The sequence below is a fragment of the Engystomops pustulosus genome, chromosome 6 (genome assembly GCF_040894005.1).
Source record: "Engystomops pustulosus chromosome 6, aEngPut4.maternal, whole genome shotgun sequence".
NCBI classification, from domain to species: Eukaryota; Metazoa; Chordata; class Amphibia; order Anura; family Leptodactylidae; genus Engystomops; species Engystomops pustulosus.
Window position 1 is genome coordinate 145,837,124 of NC_092416.1, and position 24,842 is coordinate 145,861,965.

General features: G+C 37.1%; 1 protein-coding gene across 2 annotated transcripts in view; it reads right to left on the bottom strand.

Annotated features, from left to right (window-relative positions):
• Nucleotides 1-2,360: 2,360 nt before the first annotated feature.
• Nucleotides 2,361-24,842, bottom strand: part of RIMS4 (regulating synaptic membrane exocytosis 4) — a 143,518-nt gene continuing 121,036 nt past the window's right edge. For both annotated transcript variants that reach the window (XM_072111657.1, XM_072111658.1), the window contains 2 exons: nucleotides 19,655-19,794; nucleotides 2,361-15,187 (listed from right to left, as the gene is read on the bottom strand). In XM_072111657.1, the coding sequence (XP_071967758.1) occupies nucleotides 14,969-15,187; nucleotides 19,655-19,794 (359 nt within the window). In that variant the 3' untranslated portion in view covers nucleotides 2,361-14,968. The remainder of the gene's footprint in view (nucleotides 15,188-19,654; nucleotides 19,795-24,842) is intronic.

Consider the following 24,842-nt stretch of genomic DNA (forward strand, 5'->3'; position numbering starts at 1 on the left):
ACAATAAGGATATACCTTACCATTAGGGAGAGACATCTAAGGGACAAGATGGGGACGGTTCTATCACAGGATCAGGTTCCGGTAGGGCTTTAGGCTTTAGGGTAACAATAGGGATACACCTTACCAAGGTTCACATTAGGGAGAGACATCGCAATCCCATGGTGACCCTAGATCCATATGTCTGTATACCAGAGCCCTGTCTTACCTCTCATTTCACATACTCACATATTACACTCATAATGATCTACCCATTTGTTAAAAATTTATTTTGCTGAAAGTCCTTCTACATGTGAACATCAAGGCTTTAAGGTATGAGATGAGTGTAGCTATCTGTTTTTCTGTATGTTAAGTTTATGTACGGGCCATCTATTTATTTTTATCTATGATATTTCCATATGTCTATATAGGAATCTTTTTTAACTAGAAAGAAATAAAAGTGAAGTCTTCTTTTTTTTTGTCACCGATTGTACTTACATATTATATACCTGGGTAATGGTATTTGGGAGTCTATACTACCCAATTGGTCTTGTATTTGTTCTTAACACAAAGTGCAATGAGTCACAAGAAAACAATCTCAAAATCCCCTGAATATGTCAAAGTGTTCCAAAATTATAGTGACACATGTCAGATTTTAAAAAATGGGGCGTGTCAGGAAGGTGCAAAATGGCCAAGTCTTAAAGGGTATATTATAACACAATAGCACAAATGATAGACACAACTTTTATAAGAAAAAAAGTCTTTATTTTTTTGAAACTAGTATGAACAGTTTACCCCAAGAGTAACAATAAATTATGTAATCAACCGTTACACAGCTTCTGAATTGAATCTACAGACAATATAAGAGCACATCATGTATAATTTTGTCATGTATACAAATTGCAGTACTTAGCTAAATGTCCAGAATACTGCAAGCCAAACATTACATTAAACATACTATAATTTGATATGCACAGTACAGACTACTTTGTAGGCCAAACCTAAAGCTACATGCACCTGACGATATTAAAGAATGGTACTAAAATTGTTTTTATTTTCACTGTCACTTTCTTGCAAAATAGATGAAAGTATTTTAATGACCATTCATGCCTTTTAAATTAATAAATGTTTATAGAGCTATATGTGTACTGTATTTTTTATGTTTTTTTTATAATTTTGTAAAGAAATTGTAGTTATCAATTAAAAATGAATGAAATGAAAATTCAGCTGGAATATGATTTATACATTAAGGCTAAATATTGTTTAATTAATTCCTAAACATTTTGTAAAATAAAAGTGAAAAAATTTGAAAATTAGTCTTAATGTCACTTTTTTGATTTTATATGTATTTTATATTTCCCTTTCTTTGGATTAAAGTTAGGCAGAAAAGAAAATTGTTTCCAAGTTTGTAAAGCAGATCTTTTTTTTTCAAGTTTTTTCTGTTAACACTTGAGAGCCTCTTACTAATAGGATGTGAAAAAAAGGATTTTTATTACAAGTATATAGATTTATAGGATGTTTCAGACTAAGAGTTTTTGGATTATTTTGTGATATTGCTCATACACTGTACATTAAATTCTCTTTTTAAATTAAGTATTTCATTATTAAATAACATTATTATTAATAAGAAGCAATAATAATGATTCATATTATTACTTATTATTCAAATGTTTACGGATTCTAATAAAAAACAATACATTGGACCTCCATCAATTATCTACTGTAAGAGCTTTGTTCTCATGGATTACAGAGAATTTTTTTTTTTCAATTATCTATACATTTACCGTATATACTCGAGTATAAGCTGACCCGAGTATAAGCCGAGACCCCTAATTTTACCACAAAAAATGGGAAAACCTATTGACTCGAGTATAAGCCGAGGGTGTAGTATACAGCCAGCTAGCCCCCTGTAGTATAAAGCCTGTCCCAAGTAGTATACAATCAGCCTGCCCCCATGAAGTATACAGCCTGCCCCCATGAAGTATACAGCCTGCCCCCATGAAGTATACAGCCTGCCCCCAAAAAGTATACAGCCTGCCCTCAGTATAATAAAAAAATAAACTTAATACTCACCCTCCGATGATACCTTTGATTTGAAGTGGCGGCTCCCGGTCCTCGGTGGCAGCTCCCGATCCCCTGCGGCGGCTTCTCTCTTCGATCTTCACGTGCCGGCAGTCGCGTCCATGCGACTTGCCAGCGGGCGCACAGTGCGATGCGGTGGTGTCGCCGCTGATGACGTCATCAGCGGCGACACCGCTACATCATATTGTGCGCCCGCCGGCAAGTCGCATGGACGTGACTGCCGGCACGTGAAGATCGAAGAGAGAAGCCGCCGCAGAGGATCGGGAGCTGCCGCCGAGGACCAGGAGCCACCGCCGAGGACCGGGAGCCGGAGGGTGAGTATTAATTTTTTTTTTTTTTATTAACTCATGTTTTTTTTTTTTTATTAACTCGTGTATAAGCCGAGATTAGGTTTTTCAGCACATTTTTTGTGCTGAAAAACTTGGCTTATACACGAGTATATACGGTATTATTTTTGTAGCAATAATCATAAAAGAACATTGTCAATGGAAAGACTACAATGGACTTATAGTCATGAGTCTAGTGTATATATGAGGAGAGTGCTCCCATTATTCTCCCTAATAGACAGGCTGATAAAGAGCCCTCTTTTTATAAATACACCAATACACCATATAATCTTTAAGTGCTCCCATTAGCCAAATGGCACAATTTTTTGTCATAATTATAAGGGTCATGGCAGGTATGAAGCCAATAATTTTTTGTATTATTTTACTTCATCCATTTTTTAGTGCATGCCAGGTGGTTTTCTTACTTTCCGTTGAAAGTATAGAAGAACTTGAGTACAGGCGGTCCCCTACTTAAGAACACTCGACTTACATACGACCCCTAGTACTGCCTGTACTTGAGTTATGTTCTGCTGTCAGGCCATTGAGGCTTTAAAAGGAAAGTTATTAACCACTGGTCATTTAAATTAAATTAGAAGGAATAAAAAGATTTCCTGCATGTCCCATGTTTAAAATATTTTTATAGACATACACTCATATTTTTTCATTATTTTTCATCAAAGTTTTAATTATGTTTTTAGAATGATTAAACTTCTAAGACTTCTATGGCTTCTTCAATTTACTCATGGAATAATCCAAGGAGTGACTATGACGTTACGGACTTGCCACTGCCGTTAGAAGAGGACCTTTGTGGAGCGTCGCAAAGGAGAGTATTGATTTTATTTTTTTATATACTAGGGCATACTGGGACGGGCTATATACTGGGGCAGGGGCTGGCTTTATACTAGAGGCTGGTTGGCTATATACTGGTGGCTTGGGCTGGCTAACTATATACTGGGGCCAGGGGCTGGCTAACTATATACTGGCGGGCAAGAGGCTGGCTAGCTACATTCTGGGGCTCATAGGCCGGCAACAATGCATGTCCTACCCTAGGCTTATACTCAAATATTCAACGTTTTTGTGGTATAATTAGGTACCTTGGTTTATATTTGGCTTATACTCAATATATGGTAGCTATTCTTAATTTCCAAAATGTATACATTAGCCCCCCACCGTCGTCTCTGAGCCCCATTCATTCTTTTCTTTCCCCTATCTGGTTTGCAATATTTAATAAAATGCTTTATTTCAGCTTATTTTACCTTTACATCTCTCGCTTATTGACCTTTGTCTTTAAAGCCAATGGCCATTGCCAAAAAAAACTTCTTAATGAGGTCCAATATAAACACCGGCAGATATAAGTCTAAATAGCATGAATTGGAAACATAATAAGAAACAATAAACTAAGGCTTCACAGCTTCAAACCTTTTAACTTCCACAGCCAAGTCCATGTGTACAAGGTTAAAGGCTTTAGAAAATATAAATTAAAATCCATACTCTCAACTAGTGTATTCAGAATTGAAAAAAACTGTAACTGAATAACTTACTAAATATCAGAAATGATGTTTCTATTGAGATAATACCAAATTATTGTATGAGGGTGTGGTTTTTTTTGCGTTTTACACTTACTTATACTATCAAGAAAAATTCTAGCCCTTATTTTACTGTAAGCGAATTCTCTACAGAATCTATGATATCCTCAGGTCTTTCCATACCCTCAGATATTCTGGTGATGTTATTATGTTTCTCATGAACCACAAATATGTTAAATTTAAAGAATGGCAGTAAGGTTTTAGATGAAATTATGTGAAATTGGAAAGATCATGGTAAGATTTAGGACATCCTTTTGGTTTCCTATGGTAGACACTTTTTGCATTTTTTCACATTCAAAGCTCTTCAATACAATTTTATGAAATCTATTTTGCACATAGAAAATACATTAGGAGATTCTGCTTTAATTTGGAAACAATAGCAGCTACATAGACTTTCTATCTCTCTGGGGGACCAGACTTGTTTGTGTATAACATTCCATGTACTATAAAGAGAAATGGACTCCGTCATGCTGGTTTTTAAACTATTTCTGAGCATACCCTATGATCAGCTAATTTTTGGAATCCCTTTATCCAAATCGGACATAAGAATAAAATGCCAAATTCCTTGCCAGTCATTTGGTATTATACACCCAACCACCACTTAACAAAAATTTCTAATAAAGAGGACCATAAATATACAATTGTCCATAGGTATTTAATAAGAGAGACCCAGTTTGCAGCCTAGTTAAGGCCTCATGCACACGAAAGTTTAATGGGGCCATGAGCTACCCGTCTTTTTGTGGTTAACACTAGTCCACACTTTCTATTGGCTCATGCCCGGGGCCAGTGCATGCATGGGCGGGAGGACTGCCTGTGCCACAAATAATACAGCTGGTCCTATTCCTGCACGTCTTTGTAGCGTGGGCAGTCATCTTCTTTTCACATTGACCGTGTGATGTCAAACTTGCAACAATGGATCACATTCCCTTGTTTGCTGACCACCAAGCGACAATGTTCATGTGAAGGACGTCTAACATTGCGAATCTTGGAACAACTGTGTAATGTATCCTTTAAGCAAAATTAAAGCATGTTAGTCTGTACAACTATTTTCATGGTGTTTCCCGAGATCCAAAATATGTATTTGTTCTATGAGCCGAAACAATGGTGTTGCACATTTTCTACAATGCCAACTGACAGATGCATAAATATTGTATATCATGACATAGGTGAATAACTGCGCTGTCAGTGTCATCTCTCACACTTCTATTAACAGCAGAATTGGTTTGGCAGCCTATGAAAAAAGTATACGAGCTGAAGTCTTCTCGTGATCTGTATCTGAACATATAAATTCTTACTAGACCTTAGCGTATGACATTGTAGTACATGGTATATTATATATTTCTGTTGGATGAATTTCTTTTTGTGTGTGGGGGGGGGTATGGAAAAGGGTTATAAAACTGCACTTATGAAAGAGATTTGGGAAGAATTAAAAAGCATGGAACAAGTGGTCTATAATGAAAGAAAACAGACTGCAGACAGGTCCTAGCGTAGAATTTCATGAATTCCTCAGCAGCAAAATCTTGTCTATTCTGTATAGAAAAATAAAATCCTGTGAAACTGTAGAAAGGCAATTTTGGAAAAATAAAACTTATTTGTTTGTTTTTTTACTTTGTTAGATGAAATGAATTTCAAACAGGTATATGATTATATTATATTATGGATTATTGCTTCAGACTGTACACAAGTAACTTTTATGTTAGAAATAAACTGTGAGCTTTTCCAAAATTCCTATCCCCTAAATTATTAAAAGTTTTTTTCCCTCCACTACTATTAGCTATAGATCACATCTGTAATTATGTGGTTACATTTACAGGTGATTGGCAAAGTGACTTGTCTATTCATGTTGCCCATTCATATCTTCACGTGTAAACTAGATACCGGTTTCTCCATTCCGATAAGGGCAGATTCACACTGCCATGGTTGGTCATAGTGATATATGATGTGCAAGGGTCCTGCTTCTGTTCCCATGGAGAAAGGCAGTCAGTCCATCATATATCACTATATATCATACATCCACTAGGGTCAGTCCCCGATTCTCAGACTCAGTAGTGTGAAAAAGCCCCAAGCCCCAAGACTCTAAGGGGGTCATTTATCTTTATTTTTCTTCCTGTTTTTATTTAGCGCATAGCAAAAAAGTGAGATTGATAAATTATCAAAGTAGCAGATGAAGTAGCAGATTATCATAGGAATGAATGGTGAAATTGGTGGTGCAAATTAACAAGTCAGTTTGACTATCACGGGACTCAATTGTAACCAAAAGGTGAAAAAGAAACCAACAAAAGGGAAATGTGTTTTAACCCCACACGCTCAAGTGTTGCCAAATGTAGCTTTATAGAGTCAGGAGGGGAAAAAACATTGGAGTTTTTTAAGGATAGTCAAGGTAACTCCACTCCCTGATAACTTCCAATTACTTTAACTTCTTCTGAGTTTTTGGATGAGGTTAAATTGAGCAAAAGCCATGGAGAATCATGTCCTTAGACATCCTGTCTATTTAGCTATCAAACAAGACCAACAAGATGACTTTCTAATGTAGAGGGAGATGTGTAGCCTGCAATATATTGAATGATGGCTAGAGAGGTAACAATAGTGTTTGATCCACAAGCACACTCCCATTCATACGTAACATGGTTTAGCATAAGATGGAAGAGGATTCATAGTGAATGGATACCTTACTATTCACCACTCTTAGGTTACATTCACACTGCTGTATGGGGGACGTATATACCACTGGGTATATATGGCCGATATACGTCCCCCATAGACGGCAATGGGCGCACGGCGCCCAACGGGAGCGGCACCGCACCGCTTCGTACCCCGGAAAAAGATAGGACATGTCCTATCTTTCTCCATAGTACGGCGCCATGCGCCATATGCTCCTGTGGAGGGGGGCGGGGGTGAGCTGCGCTCACCTCCTCCTCCTATCCCCGCGCGCTGCCGTTGCCCACCGTGCTACGGTACGGCGGGCAACAGCAGTGTGAATGTAGCCTTAGGATGCATGAAGCCTATGGCAAAACACTGCACCCAAAGTCTTAAGCTACACATATAATATGATTTCATTACAAATAATATCCTGGTAATATCCTGTTATCATGTTAATAACATCAACATTTTTAATTCATGAATTCTAATTTAACATTGTGGTTTTCGAGCAATTTTAGTATTAGTTAAAACTGCATTAATAATTATTTTACTATCAATTCAGGTCACATGGATGTTTATATGATGGAGATATTTTGACTGTAATGCACATTACATGTAATCCAGGCTTTGACTTAGGTTAGTACAAAATATACAATATACAGTTATACAGTGAACCCTCTTTTACACCATCAATGAAACACTTGGTAGCGTTTCTAAGGATGTGGATGGTCTAGAATTAAAAAAAATGACATGAAAAACCCAAGACTATGCTCATACTTTTACAATGCCAATACCACCCCCACCCCCACCCCCCTTCATAGTTTTTTACCCCCTGGATGGCATTAACAAAACAGGTTCCAGTGAAATTTACTTGTCATTGAAAAGCTTATATACAAGGATCTAGGTTATGGGTGGTCTTTTATTAGTAGGGGTTTCACTGTATTTACAAAGTTACCATCTTTATTATGTAGATGCATCTGTATTCACTTTAAGGTAAAGCTTTACCGATGTCCCACTCCCTGCCATTGAGAAATTAGATTCAATAGATATCACATAGTTTTCTTAGAGGAAGTACAGCATCATCATTTTAGGTATTATTAGACCAGTAATGGTCACTGAACTTTGCTTAAAATGAACAATAATTTCTCTTTGGCTTATATAAGAAAAATACATAAAACCGCTTTTGGTTCAAAACAGAAAGTTTTACAAATACAAAAAAAAGTTATGTAAACGGCAGCAAAAAGAATAAGCCAACACCTTATTAAATTCTGACATTCAATATCTTTTTCATTGTAAAGGCAAACAACTTAAAGGGGTTGTCCCACAAAAAAATATGAATCTACACTGTTGGATCAGATCAATCGTAATAATTGTCCAATTGAAATTATTTAATAAATCTTCCAGATTACGTTACGTAATTCTTATTGTTCTTTGAATTCTATCTTTGAATGTTTACTTAAAGGGGTTTTAATATTAAAGACACTTATAATAATTAATAATTCCTTTATTTTTATAGTGCACACAGATTATGCAGCGCTGCAAAGAGCTTGCCAAATCATTCCCTGTCCGCAATGGGGCTCACAATCTAAACAACCTACCAGTATGTTTTTGGAGTGTGGGGGGAAACTGGAGGACCCAGAGGAAACCCATGCAAACATGGAGAGAACATACAAACTTTTTGCACATGTTGACCCTGGGACTTGAACCCAGGTCCCCAGCGCTGCAAGGCTGTAGTGCTAACCACTAAGCCACGATACCGCCCAAGTCTGATTGCTACCCCTGGGATAGAGGGTAGTCTTCTGAAGGTCTCTATATAGGATCTCATATAAGTGTTTTAGTGGTAAATCCCCTTTAATGTGTTCAGCTATTGGTTATTTAGTCACAACCCTAAACTGGAAGCTGATTTTCTTAACAGCATTCTACACATTAGGTAAGTGTTGAAAATGACAATGGTAGCAACATATTTTATGTTATATCTTGTATCATATGGTTAACCTATAACTATATATAGAATTATTTCAAGTAATGACCTGATGCTTCACATGATAACAGATACAATAAATATTTAATCAAAGGAAACCCCTTTAAGTGGAATTCCATCAATTCACTGAGATTTCCAGCCAAGAAACACATTTAAGACTGGGTTATAGCAAACAATAATGATTTTACATGACATCTTATATTATGATACAGAAGAATATGACTTTACTCAATTCCATTGCATTACACATCATTTCTCCAATAATACAACGATAGAAGACAACATATACGTTCAGCTCGCAGGCTGTACTAACTGGCAGTCGTCTTGCCATCTTTATCCAGTTTAATCTACAACAAATATAATTATGGATATGAACTTTATTAACAATCAGAGACAAACAATAAATCTGTATTATAAATAGGATATATCCCGAAAAGGGCGCATGTTTCCTCATTTTCTATCTCTGTGTTTTATGGACAGCACTTATATAATTCTTCTCCTATAAACCATTTTTCTACATCGGGTAATGTTTTTTCTTGTCTAAGGCTGGGGGAAACATGCTGCATAAAAAACCCTCATGTCAGTTACCACTGCGGAGTTTGGTCGACATCCAAACCTTCACAATGTGGCTTCAAAGGTCTAAGGCTACATGCACATAAACATGACGAATCTCAGTCGTTTTCTTCATGGCTGATTTGAATCAGTCCATTTTTCATGAATACTTTATAAACTATAGTCTATGAGTTATCCGTGAAAAACGGTCCTGATTAGGACAAGCTCTATGCCTTATCGCATTGGTTGCAAAGTGTTATAACATTTAGGCCAACCCTGTACTGTCCATTCAAAAATGGACAGCAAATGGACAATTTTCACTCTTGGGTGGATCTTCAATTGCGCCCCACGCAACCTGGACATATTGCCTGTTTGGCTGCCGAGCAGCAAATCTGGCAAATTGACGACCCTAGCTACTAGCCATGGCTGTGATTGATTGACTAGGGGTGCCCCCCCCTAGACAACATAAACAGAACTCTGTTAAACCAATACTTCTCGAAAACTGATAGGCTTTGTAATAATTAATGTGCCAAAGGGGTGTTAAGCACCACCTCTTTAGAGCCTGCATATGTATATCAGTATTTCCTGGAGTATACCTTGAATTGAGAATAAATTCTTCCCAAATTTGTTATATAATACAATAATAGCGGTAGTGGACCAGTGATAGACACCTAAGGCCATACCCTTTGTCTATAGAGGATATGTAAACAGACAGCCATGTCAGGACAGACATTTTGAAAACCCTGGAAAAAAATGTTAGCACTAACTTATAATTTATTCTAGAGGGCTATATTAGTTGAAACTAAGAAGAATGAGGTACTACATACCCAATTTTTAGGTGGCACAAGAAAACATATCTTTAAGATGCCCCATTTGTTAGACATTACCTTTTCTAGAGTATGCTGATTCCACACGGGAGCCTTGCAACTCAGACGTATTGGCTACAGATGAATCAAGTAGCCAGGAGTGTTAATCTGCAAAATTGGTATTTTGAAGATAAACATTTACCCAAAGGATCCCACATGACAACAGGCATAGCCCCCTTATTGGGGAGCATCCAAAATCCAACTATTATCTGAGTATCTGTTTTTAGTCAAATGCATTGTACATACATAATACTTGATGCTCTCTATTTATTACCTTCTTCCATCTTAGTGAGTATGATGATTATTGGAGGAGTGGCAATGGCACTTAAGAAACAGCATACATTCCCATTTCGTAGCCATTATTTCACAATTTTAGTAGATACATTTCAATACGTCAATTTCGTAATTCACTCTAATTTTTATAGCAGCCTGGCATCTTAGCACCCATTTTTTTATTAACCCGTCTAGGATTAAGTTCCGTTATTCTGTAATGTATCATGTACAATCAGCACCAGAAATGGTATAATAAACAAGCAAAGCTACTATGTGTTAAAGAACAAAATAGTAGCAAATATTCTTCTTTAATATATATATAAAACTCTACTATATATACTCTCTTCCTTAAAGTCCTATTTTAATGCATGTTTTAACCACATAGATGTAAACATAGAAAAATATCACAATAATTAATGCAACAATTATAATATCTGCTAATTGTTGAGAAGTCCAAATCTAATATACAATAAAATAGAGGATTAAATGCTGATATATAGCATGCAAAAATATTATATCTAACAGGTTCTGTGGATTCGAAGCGTAAAAATGTTGTATTAAGGCTAAAGAGCCGTCTCGAAAAACCCACCAATTCCTGCAAGATTACAACCCTCGGCATAATTTGCAGGAGGCAAAGACTAGTAGTCATGGTTCGCTCTGGCCTGCTAGAAGAGGATGAGTGGGATTTGTTGAAGAAAGTTTTCTCTTCTTTTCCTTATTTTACCATTCTGCTTCTACTGCATTATTCCAAAAAGTCATTAAAATGTGAATTTACTGGGTAATGGTTCTTATTTTGTGAAAAAGTATCATTATTGCTTACAAAATGTCTGAGGAAAATACTTTAGCGGAAAAGCAACGACTTCTTAATAGCATCAAGTGGATTTCTAAGGCTAATATTACCACCAGATTAGCTGTAGAGTAAAAAGGATATGCAGCGGAGTTTGCAGGTAAGAGATTAAAAGGAAATTTGGAGAAGTAATACCATCCAATATTAGAAACTAATTTTAGTGCAATAAAGAAGGGGGTGCTTAGCACCAGTCGCTCCAAATGTTTAATGTAACACATTTTATATATTCTATTTTAAAGGAATACTCAAATTTTTTGAACATTTTTGTGTAATCTAATGTAATTTCATTTACTTATTAGTTATTGGGATCCTTCACTAACCATGTGATATAGATCATTATCCCAAATGTAAAACTTCTACAATAAATGTACACTAAGCTATAGTACACAATATATCTGTTTTACTAATTACAATAAAAGTAATTTTATGCTAAATAAGAGGCACCCTACTCAGGACCCCCTTCTATTATGTTGTGCACAGAGACATTTCAAAGATGTCTACTGCTCTGGAGGACTCGCCATGTTTTATGAAGTTATTAGAATGGGTGGCGTGTAATAACAAATGTTTCTGCAACAATTTGTCTGCCTGCATCGTTGGGGGAGTTTTATCAATTTAATCAGTTGGAACTACGATGATAAGCTATTAGTTGAGGAAGCTTAAAAGTTGTCCAGTTGAAACTCACTACTCACTTTGCTCACTTTACAGTGTTGCCTATATTGCAGACTCTTCCACTGCATGATACTGGGTAGTCAAGTTCCTACTGTACATAAGACTAGATATTAAGTCATAATTAAGTCAATTTGGACAAGTAGACTTGCTGCGAAAAAGCTGCGAAAAAGCGGAAACATTTTATAAAATTTTAGTAAAAGGGTTAAGATTATAGTTAGAAAAAAATCTACTTCAATATACCGATTAATTACATATTGCCAGAATCAAACATCTTTACAAGGCAATCTACATGCCTTGTAAATAATTTTTTAGACAAACTCTGTTACATCATTGTGACAAAAGGTTTGTTGTTCACATTCCTCCTATTTAATCTCTAAAATAATAGACATTTTTAAATTTCACAAGAACCCACAATACAATGTGGTGTATATACCTCTAAGCATAAAACATAAAAATTGGGTGCCGATAAGAGGACACATTGAAAACAAAAGTGCTAAATTCCTGAAACAGGGCCATATTTTATATATAATTTGTATATATTTGAATATTTTATGTTGAAATATAAAAACTACTTCTTACTAAAGGACTACTTTATTATCGACTTTAGTATTTGTATCATTGGGTTCAATTTGTTAAAATGAGAAGAGAATGAATGATGTCCGTCACCATGAAATTTAGCAAATTAAAGGGACCTTGTGGAAAATTGACTTGTCTCCTTTTGGTAGTTGATCAATATCACTCAATAAGGATACAACAGCCATTTTGTTGCTGGCGTTGAGATATTGGTCTACTGTCAGTCTGTTATTATACTTATTAATTGGAAACCTTGAAAAAGATCTTTAGTCCATTAAAGGGTTCACAGTTGTAGCTTTTAAAGCATTTGTTCATTTTTACAGACAACATCGTTGTATTGTACATTTAAATATATAAGACATTTTTTTCATTGAACACCACATGCAAACAAATACATGGCTTTGAGTCGTCAAATCAGTTACAATAATGGAAACATATAGTTTGGGACTAAGTTTTTTTTTTTCTTCTTTGCCCATAAAACTTTGGAAAATAATACCACAAATCTTCTACACATATGGTATCATCTAGGGTAGTTTAGCAGTATAGCTAAAAAAAATTTGCCTATTGAGTTTTGTTGTATCTGGACTGTTTAAATTCTTGTAAAGAGCTCTGATATGGGCAAATATGTTACACTTATGTTAAAATGTTAGCTTTGACCCTAAAGATTCTAAACTAAAACTGACCCAAATTCTTCTCTTTCCAAAATAGACTTGTTGACACCCAAATTTGAACATATATATTGCTTCTACATATAAAGTAGTACACCCTCCTCCTTATTTATCAAAATGTAACCTCTGGATTCACATAATTTTTTTAAGTCTAATTACATTACAAAAATAACGCAATCTCTTTAAAATAACTAAGATGAGCAAATAATTCTAACCCATTAAAAGACCCGACCATCGTCCGACAACTCGGATACAACCGGCAAATCAATTCACCTACAATTTTCTTAAAATTCCAGATGTAAACTTCAAGACAAAAAGTACTTCTACAACATACCCCAAAGGCATGCGAGCTTCAAGATTTGCACTGAATCTTGCTGGTGGACTATTGGTCGGCATTCACAGTTCCTCTAAATTCATATCGATGCATGTGGTATGCATAATTACATTAAAAAAATAGAAGATATTGACACACACTGTACAGAAGTATTTGGAGTAAGTGGAACAGAATGGCTTGTGCCTCCACTCTATGGACTGCAACATGCTAACCTAAATGGTTCTTTGCGCATATGATTGCAAAAAGTGCTCAGTATGCATGACAAAAATATTCAAACACACAATATGTAGTCAATAGAATGACATTCACCTGAAATATATCTACACTAATGAATAGAATTCATTCTCTTCTCTGACAAAAACACTGATCTTCATTATTTTGGTATTGGGACCAGCAGCAACACATATCCTAAAAAACAGAATGTACTATACATTTCTCTGAGCTTGTTCAGCTTGGAAGATTTTTGCTCAAAACTTTTTTTTTTGCAATTTCAAATTACGTCTTGCAAGACTCGATTCCTCCTCTATGAGCAGCTCTAACTTGACATAGCAGCGAGGTAGGCTACCATGATACCTAAAGACAAATTACATTAGGTTCTAGAAATCTGTTTTGCTAACATACGTGCAGGAATTCTTCCCCGAAATATATAGTTTTATAACATGATCTCAAAATCTACTAACCATAAACATTCTTCTCGATCAACTTGAAATTCTGTTCTCTCTGTGTCCCTTCAGTTTTACGAGCTACTTCAGAAGACGTTTCAAAATATATGATTTCTTAAAATGCTATTTTTTTTTCATACCGCTAAAATCATGCTGAAAATGTACACAGCTTGCAAATGATGAACTATACATAATCAAAACTATATGCTGGTATACAATGGCTTAAATTTATATTGGTAACTAGCACTTTAAGAAAAAAAAAGTGCTTCCCTGATGAAATTATATTATATATATATATATATATATACATATATATATACATATATATATATATATATATATATATATATATATATATATACACACTACCTATTTTTCTTTTACCTATTCTAATTCAATTATTTTTTTCATTCCTAAAATGATTTTATCAACTGCATTGGCCAAGTAGTAAAGACACTTCCTGGTAGATTGGCACAGTTTTCAAATCACAAAGATATTTTTGTTACGTAATAAATCAAACATTATCCCCAAAAGTTGCAGTTCTTCCTAAGCATCTCGTAGTCACGTCTTCCAGAAGCCCCACACTGTTGTTCTAGGAATGTTTAAAAAGTTCTTGATAGAAAGTTATGAAAATACCTTTCTCTAGAATAAAAGATACTGCAACTTTTAACAATTCCCACTTTTGGATTCAGGAATATACAAGACATCAAACGTGAGAATAGAGGTAATTGTACAATTGTAGACCAAGGATAGACACCCAAGGTTACTTTCATACACAAAGGGAAACCACACTTTCTCCTCTCAGAAGGTTGTTTGGTTGCTTTCAGCTTCCAAAGAATTGGTCAAACATGCAAGATGTTTGAGGTCAGAGATCCAAACAAAGCCTTTGCAGTGGGTTATAAAAAACAAGTCAAGAGGTCATTTTCTTAACTATTAAGATCTCTCGCAACATGGTACCACAGTGCTTTCCAAGGAAAGTTGTGAAGCTTGACGAAGAAGAGGACCTGTTGATGGATCAACCATTGATGAGGTTGGGAATAACTTGTACCAGCCAATAACCATGCTTGATAAATCCAACTCTTCTAGAAGTATTCTGGCGACTCCCATAAAATGCTTTCGTTCCATTCTTCCATAATTTCCCCAAACCATCACCTAAAAGATAACACATATATCATTATTATACCATTATTATATCATTATCACATACAACAGTGTAAATTACATTTTGAAATTGCAGTTTCCTTTGAAAGTGTCTACATACAACCAGATTTTTGGAAAAACTCCTGAGGGGGCAATTATTGTTAAAAAATTATAAAAGGTTTCATGTCTCTAGGCGGAGACTCATGTTTGTATGGGCCCACAATAGATAAAGCAGCAACTCCTGGTCTCTGGTACTTACAGTCCTTTTGGACTGGAGATGCCAATTTGCATATGACCACTGAGGCCAGAGATTGGATTAGTCGTCATATGCACTTTTAGAAATCTATAGCCACCACTGAAGCTGTGGTAGGACTCTTATGAGAGGTAAGTATGCTACTTATTTTAATACCAAAATCTAAAACTCAGGAACTATCTTTACGTTTAGCTGACAAAAGCCTAACTCAATAAGACTCTATATTTAATTAATTAAAACCTATCATTAATTCAAATTATTAATAACAAAACATTATGAAATTGTCATTCTTTTCAGTCTAGATCTACCACTCATTCCGTGCACGTCCCTCCAAATATAATATGCCCTGGATTAATTCTACACCCAACCCTATAGTTAGCACAGAATATAGTTGAGCCCCAACAGAATCCAATCTGTGCCCCTCCCCACCCCTGTGGCGTGGGGGTGGTGCCGGGTGAATTGCAATACCCGGCCATGTTCCAGGAATTTTGACTTGTCAAAGGCTTGTAGCCCAGAAAACTGACATACAAACTGGTTGAAATAGAAAATTAACTGTCGTTAAAGGAAACCTACCACTTTGGATAGGGCTTATAATCAGGACATGCCGTGCACTAGCTCAGGGTGAGCTGGTGCCGGCGCTTATCTTCGTTATGTTTTTAAACTGTTTTAAAGCATTTAATCACTTTATTAAGTGATTCATCGGTACGATGAAGCTACTTCCGATATAAACATTAATAAAGTGATTAAATGCTTTAAAACAGTTTAAAAACATAACGAAGATTGCCCACCCCATGCTCTTCAATACACCATTGATCTTAGATTATTCTCTCCTTAATTCAAAGCTTCTACTCCCATCTCCAGGACTGCTCCAGAGCTGCACAAATTCTCTGGAATACCCTAACCCGGTCTATCAGACTAATGCTCAACCCCCAATGCTTCAAACATGCTCATAAAACCCATTTATTTAGGCAGGCCTATCACACTCTCTAACTGCATGCAACTTTAACTTTCTCTTTATTAACCAATTCTGGGTACTCCGGCTGTATGTTTTTCGACTCTGTATATAAGATGGTGGATGATGGCTGGTTCAAGCAGCAGCATTTTTATTTATTTATTTAATTATTTTTATTCCATTTCCTTTTAAAAAATTAAAAATGGCTGGACCATTATAAAAGTTCTTACATCTCTTGTGTCACCCCCCCTCCTCCTAGACTGTAGCTGTTGTGGGGCCTTAATTTGACTGTTATTACTCTGTAATGTCTTATTTTATTTGTATGTGTGCCCCAGAGTCTGTAAAGTGTTATGGAATTTGATGGCACTGCATAAATATTATTATTATTATTATTAAAGGGGTTGTCTGCAAGAAAAAAGTTGGGGTTGTATTCAAACATTTTAACCACCCTATATTTACCTCTCTTGTTCACCCGCAGCGCAGTAGCAGGTTTGTAGCAGTATAAGTGGTTTATTGTTTTAATACATTAGGGCTTATTTACTAAGGGTCGCAGGTCCCACTTTCTTCGGACTTTCCGCCGTTTTTGGGATTTGCACAGCTATGACAGGTATTTAACAAGTGTTTACGCTGGAATTGTGTCACAGGCACTCAGATTTTGGCACAGATGCGCTGGCTTCCATTCAACAGAAATCGGGGGGCAGGCCGTCAGACGATCCAGGAAGAAGATGGTGAACTCTGTCACACCTGAGCGGGAAAGTGATACATGCAGGATACCGGGCGCGCGATCTTAGTGAATCGTGGCAGAGTTCATTATAGATGGACAATGCACTTTCTGTGAATTCCTCCGGAGGGGTAAGTAAATGTGCCCCAATATTTATTTTTCTAATTCCAGACAACCCCTTTAACTGTTGCCTTATTTTGTTGTCACCATTAGGATGTTGTGGCTACATAGGAAATTGCTCATTTGCTTTCAGACAATAATCTTCTTTCTTTGGTTTCTTTTCTTTTACATGATTTCATTCATTTTCTACTATTTTCAGTTAGATCCCCTTCTGATCATTTACCTAACATTTCCCTCTCTGTATAAAACGTTTTTTACAATTTAACTATTTTATGTTGAGACCATCCTTCAACTCATTTATGGACTAACAGAAGACCAAAGAAGAAAATTTCCAAGCACCTTCTCCTGAGTAGGATCTATTAAACCTGTAAAAAGCTGTGTATGGATCGGCTGCTGTGCCAACAGTCACAATGATGTTAAATCAACTCTTAAAAGAGCTGGAATAGGATGTGAGTGACTAATTGCTTTCTTGGGGATGTAGTCTCAAATTAAATTATCCAGTACTTGAAGAGAAAGGACATGGCTTCAAGTCAGCTCTTCTGTTAAGTGCACGGATACCAAGACCGATCTTGCATAGAATTGTCACAAAGCCAATGTATTAAGTATGCATTCTGCAAAGATCCCTTTGCGTAATATCACAGAGGAAAAGTGTTAACCTTTCTATGAATCCTCCTTTCAGGTCTATTTTAAGGAATCATTTATCTTTAAATATAATCATTATTAAACTTATAAATATTTATGTACTCTTCCATTGTAGACCCAATGGTTTGCAAATTTTCCCCCGTTACAGCACTTAAAGAGGTATACCAAGTTTGCATGTTATCTCCTATCCACAGGATACAGGATAGCAAACTAATGAGTGTTCAACTGCTGAAACCCCCATCGATCATGAGAATGGACTTCCAGCATCTGGAGAATGTAGTCTTGTTCTCCTGTTGATAGGAGATAGCAAACTTGGACTCAATGGGGGTCATTTACTAAGGGCCCGATTCGCGTTTTCCCAACGTGTTACCCGATTTGCGTCTATTTTCCCTGAATTGCCCCGGGATTTTGGCGCACGCGATTGTATTGTGGTGCATCGGCGCCGGCATGCACGCGACGTAAATCGGGGGGGGCGTGGCCGAACAAAAACCCGGCGGTTTCGGCAAAACCACCGCATTTAAAAAAAAATGTGCTGCGAAAATTGCACTTATCTTCACTCAGCCCGGCTCGGTGTATTCCAGTGCATTCCGATGCTCTTCAGCGCAGCAGCGCCACCTGGTGGACGGCGGAGGAACTACCTTAATAAATCCTGGCTGGACCCGAATCCAGCGCAGAGAACGTGCCGCTGGATCGCGAATGGACCGGGTAAGTAAATCTGCCCCAATACCTTTAAATACAAGTTGGCCTAATAAGACTTGAGTTTTGAGGCCACAGTTAACTGCAGCTTACAACCAGACCTGCATATCATTGACTACATATCAAATCAAGGTCTAGAGTTTACAGCCAGACTTGCACATTGTTGACTACATTTTACATCAAGACATACCTACACATCATCGACTAGATCTTACACCAAGACTCACAGCCAAACCAGCACATCATTGATTACAGCTTATAGCCAGAACTACAACTTACATTCAGAACTGCCCATTATTCACTATTGCTTATTTCCAGACCTGCACAGAGCAAAAAATTGGAAGTAGGCTTGACATTTCAACATTAACGCCATTATTAACTTAAAAATGAAATATATATGTCACAGCAAAGAACACAACCAAAACCAGACTGGGCGCAAGTTGTAAGACTGGGTAAGCGGTGACAAACTAACCCTGCAACATCTCTGCAGGCTATGGCCCTGCCTAGAGCAGATAAGACCACTCTGATAAAGATGAACCAACTATCTTGAACCTAACTAACAGATCCTCAGAGAACCTACAATGTGACAGGGAAGAATTACTTCATCTGGCAGCTGCTGGATGGTGGAGCAGATAGGTAACAAGAGGTCAGAGACAGACCAGTGTTTACACTAGCACACAGAAAAGTGTTAAACCAATAACAAACAAGCCTAAGACAGGAAAAGCGGGGTCACACCGGGAGATACACAACACTAAGGGACCAGCAGCAAATACAGACAGACGAGGAGAGTTAGACAAAACTGGAATAAATCAAAGATGGTGGTAAAGGTACAGAATCGAAAAGCAATGAAATGGTTGATTAAACGTAGCTGAAGTCGGATACAAAGAATATAAAAGCTAGCTGTGATTTATCCGGCATTTACAGTGGTGTTCTCATGATCTTATGGGGACGGATGCCATACAGAAGTATCAACATTAATGTACATCTACAGTAGTTCTATTTAAGTTATTGCCCTCAATATCTTTTACCATCTTATTCATTAGTAATAACAATGTTAATTATATATTGACATTTAGGATACAGGGGTTTCCTCACCTGTAATACTTTTCCTTGAGGACTTTCAGAAAATACAAGAACCTGATTATATAGTGGGTCTACTGATTTCCGGGCAATTTTTGTTTTCTTCTTAGCAACACACAGTCCGTTGTCTAGTAGATAAACCTTTATGTAAGCAGCTGGAAGATATAAAATCAGGCAAGATTAAAAGCATTTACCAAACAATGCAACAGATTGAGTAACATATGGACAATGTGCACTGCAAACTGCTGAAGCTATCGTTATCCAGGCCTAAAATCTCAGATTCGGTAAAAAATTCAATTTTGTTTCTAAAATATAAATTTCTCAAATGTTTTATATGAAATTTAAGTTTTTAACACAATTGGTGAAACTTACAGTAACTTTGTGGCTTTCTAAAAACTTTGACTTTAAAATATATCATTCTAATATAAAACATTTGCCTCAATGTGTAGTTTATGTGAATATAAATTTCTTATCCAGAATATTCCTCACCTACTTCCTACCCATAGTTCCCTCTGTTTGCCTAAAGTTTCCCGTTAAAGCAGCCCATACACATAAGGGAGGTTTCTTCAAAACGTGGGGATCAGTAGGATGGATCATCCCACTTAAAACATAGCAGACATAACTGGCTGATTAGTAATCAAAAGTTAAAAAACATTGGGTCGGGAAATGTAGAAATCCATATATGTCTCCTTGATGAGTTGTATTTTCTCTTTAGCCGCTGCTGAGATACCTCATTTCTACCTCAGGAATTCTCTTCAATAAGGTACAAACAGACAACTTCTCTCTCTACTCCCTTATTTCGCCCTCGGAGGGGAGATTGAGGGAGCTAAGCCGAGTCACTTAAGATAAACCACACCCTAAGTCCTAGTGATCGAAGGGGAAAAGCTGGTACAGAGGAGTTGTGAACCAAGTGATAAATAGAACTGCCCCTTGAGGGCCAATAGTAGTACATGCTATTCCTTGGCCCAAAATACAAGGCACATCTGGGTCTCAGGTTGGTCTCGTTGCTTAGAATTGACCCCCGGTTGACACTTTTTTTCTTATATAGTCTTGAAACTAATTGTGTGTCAGATCTTTATAAGTACAGAACTGTCTCCCGGTAAATGATTATTTAATGTGCATCATGATAATAGAGATATCTTTCTTCTTCTTCACCCCCCGCTTAAGAAATCCTTGGCCTATAATGTATGACTTGCATATCTTTGTTGAGACAGGTCTATTTATTTATTGATCGATTTTCTATTAAAGACACGGCAGTGTACAGTCCCTGGAGATACTGAAAGATAGAATTTAATTAGATTTTTGTAGGTTCACAGGTGGTTAATCAATGTCACCTTAATCATTATTGACATGTGTTTTAAGATTGTCTACATTGGAATGACACCGATCAGTCAGTGATTTTATTCCCCATTGTTGTGCTTCATAGTAACTGAGTGGAATACGGTAGTAGCAATCTGGTTGGCTCCATCTACTTCACCTGCACTAGTTTATATAAGTAGGACATGCTTATAACGTTAATTAGGTTTAAGGATTTCCAAGACCATATATTGATTGGTCTAACCTAGTGATGGCCAACCACTTGAGCTTGATGTGTGAAAACTGGCAAATAAAAATAAAAAAATGAGCATAGCTTGAGCACTCTAGAAAAATCCATAATATTATGATATTTATACTTTACAAAAAGTTCTCTGCACCCAGTATTGCTGAGTGGCAACTGTGGTGGGTACACTGTCAGCAGGGAGAGATTTTGGTACCAGGTTTAAGATAATAGTCGGGATATTAGAAGTATACTCCAGTCCTCTCTGGTTTAACTGTCTACCACTGACAGGGCAACTGTGGGACACAGATCTAGTGCTCCCAGACACTAGTGTGTCTGGGAGCAAGTCTGCAATAAATTTGGGTGGGAGACCTGGCTTCACTGCCTAACTAACTGCCTTCTCTAACAGGAGGTAAGATGGCCACCTATTGTGTCACGCTCTCAATCTCCGGATGCTGATGCTGTCAGGTAGTGAAGCTGGAGCAGCAACCAGACAGCATCATCGTCCGGAGGTGGGACAACTCTCCTGCTTAGACCATGGCACAAATGGCACACCTCTGTTAGTGGAGGGTAGTGCACAGGGTTTTCAGCAGGAGAGGTGCCTCGCTTTACTGCGTGCCAGCAAAGATGTCTTGGCCTGTCACCTTCATCACTGTCCAAATATCAGAGTGGGTTATTGATATGATATCAGTGGAAATCTACACAGTGCATGGAGCCGCTATGCTATCAAGATTTGATCTAGGCTCTTCTTACTATGGGACCCTCTCCAACTGGTTCCATGACCTATTGCTTGTTAAACTGTTCTCCTGAAAGACTTTAATAAAACCCATGCTCTAGTCTTTTAGAGATTTGGAAGGACCTAAGTATAGAGCCCATGCACATTTGCCAGAAGGGAGATTAAATCCAGAGAACACATTTGTTCCATTAGACACCATGCAATGCTTCATTTTCCATGTGGTAGGGCTGCAAAGAAATTGCAAACTCACTGCCAGGTTTTCCCAGATGCCAATTTATAGTCAGAAAAACCTTAAAATAAATTAGGACTATCCACTGCAGACTATCTTTAATTAGGGGATGGAATCTTTCTTTAATTTGAAGTTCACTTATGGACTGGTTTATATTTTCTCGTTTTTCCAGGCCCGATTTATTAGATATTGAATATTTCCTATAAAATAATAGCCCTATTTGCCGGCTTTTGTTGAATTAGATTTAGCTATTTGAAATAGCTTCCTGAAAACAGCTGCGGCTCTTGTTCAATTTCCAATAATAACACAAAGCCGCGAGGCCGGTAATCTCTGGTGCTACAATTATTTGGCAAACAACGTAATCTTGATGAATAATGTATTTTTCCGTTTAACTTTCGCGTCGAAGACCTAAGAATCCTTTCTAATGTATAAATGCTGAACGTCTTCCTGCATGTCTTCTAAAGGCTAAGATGTTCTTTTATGTCGATTCCTCTGTGATTAGCCGGGATTTTAAAGAGAACTCAAGATGTTGAAAGTGCGAACTTTTGTTCTTTTTATAGATACATGCTTCCTTCTAAAAACAGAGCACAGAAATATTCAGCAGCCTGAACCCTTTCCAGAACCAGGAATATCGGTGTAATTATCCAGTGGAAGATGATGGTTCTACAGAAAAAGCAAGCAATGTAGGAGAGCCATGGTCCTAATCTGGACAGGAGGACATCTTTTGGGTGCAGAGACCATTTATCATCGGACATATATAGATAATGGGCCACATTTATTAAAGTGTTTGTGCCAATTTTTTGTCTGACCTTGCGCTGAAAGGAACTTGCAAACTGTCTGCACAAGTATTTAGAGAAAGTCTGTGCCAGTATGGTGTCGTGGCTGCACAATGCCTGACGTGCCACAAAATTCTGCACCTAAAGGGGTGTTCTGGTGCAGAGTCGGACCGTGCAGCACATTTATTACTGCAACTCGACAGAATTGTGTCACATTGCTCTATGTTAAAGATGCACCCAAAAAAAGTTGGTGCCCACTTTTGATAAATCTGATACATTTGATAAAACTATTTACACTCCACAGGCAAACTGCACATAGCAGCTTTCATAAAACAGTGGACTTATATGTTTTGGTGAACAAAGCAACCATTGCCAGGCCAGCAATCAATACATAAAAGAAAGGATTATCGAAAGACCACTCACCACCTCCTGTGGATAAACAATGCAAAACTTCTTAAAGGGACTTTCCATCCCAAATAAAATGTGTTCCATTCTAGAAATTCTTGCATATGTCAGTGTCCAAGTTATTTCTATATTGAGTTAACTCTTTTGACTATAAATGAGTTTATGGAGATCTTATGTGTTACCCATCACAGGCATTAGTTTTTAGAAATTGCACGGACTGTAACACATTGGCTCTCCATTGGAGGTAATAATGATTAGATAGCCTCCTGTCATATAGTAATAAATAATGAGCCTCTTTAATTTTTCTAGTGAGTAGAGAGGGAATGTTTTAGGCGGTGCAGCATTGAAGCCTCATGGGATTAATAGCAAACCAAAGACGGAAAGAAGGAGAAATCTTAAATTGGAAAGAGTGGCATGCTGCTTGGAAAACCTTCCAGACTGCTGGAAATAAAACTGTTGGACAAGCCACAGTAAATATCCCACTGTGTGTGTTCTTGTCTGAAATCTTAGATAATTCCTAAACTACTTCCATTCATAGCTGTAAAATGATGGCAAACATTTGCACTTAATAGAGACATTTCAGGACTTGTACCTCATTTTCCTGGCACACAAACCCTGAAATGATCACTAGGCATTGCGATTATTTTGCCATTATACCACTTCCACAACAAGTGGGCGTATAGGGGTGTGAAGGGGGAGTGGCCAGCGGCACTCGCTATAACCACTTCCTATGTCACTATTGTTTTTATTGTGGCATCAGTGGTATAAAATCAGGGTCTACTTGTGCTGCTTTGCTTTTGTGTTTCTAATTGTTGCCATGGCCCTGTATTCAGAAGATGCTCTCACACTATTCCTTTTAAAGCATATGAGATTGCTGCCATGACCCTCAGTGACTTCTGGGCTTCTCCCTCTACAGAAATGTTAGTGTTAAATTGTGTTAATTCATCAGTTCTGTTGCTGAAAATTTTTCCAAGACTAGTGTAAGACTGGATAAAATTGGCTGAACTCAGCCGTCTCCCTAATGATGACTTTAAATTCTCTGTGTATAGGTCACTCATTCTAAGTGTGACTGTACATAGAGTCAAATACAATGCAGATCCCTTTATAAGTAATTCAATAATATAAAAATACAAAACAGCATTACCGTTGGATGCCTCATAATACAAACATAGAAAGCAATCCAGGGATTTGTAGTTGGTAAGTCAAACTCATATCTTAGTCTTACTAAATTGCATTTCATAAATTTATTATATAATATTAAATGTCTCTTAAGGAGAACCTCTCAGCCAAATAAGTCCCCAAAACTAAATATATTTTCATAAACTGCCATGAGAAAGCATTCCCCGATTCCTACATTTTCCCTCTACATGCCAGATAAAGCACAGACACTAGCAATGCTTTACGATACATCACATAAACATCAGCACGGCAAGGAGAGGGGACGGGTAACAGGGGTGACATCACTTTCTCTTTCCATTTAGATAATAAAAAAGATAATTCTAGAATGATAATAATGTATG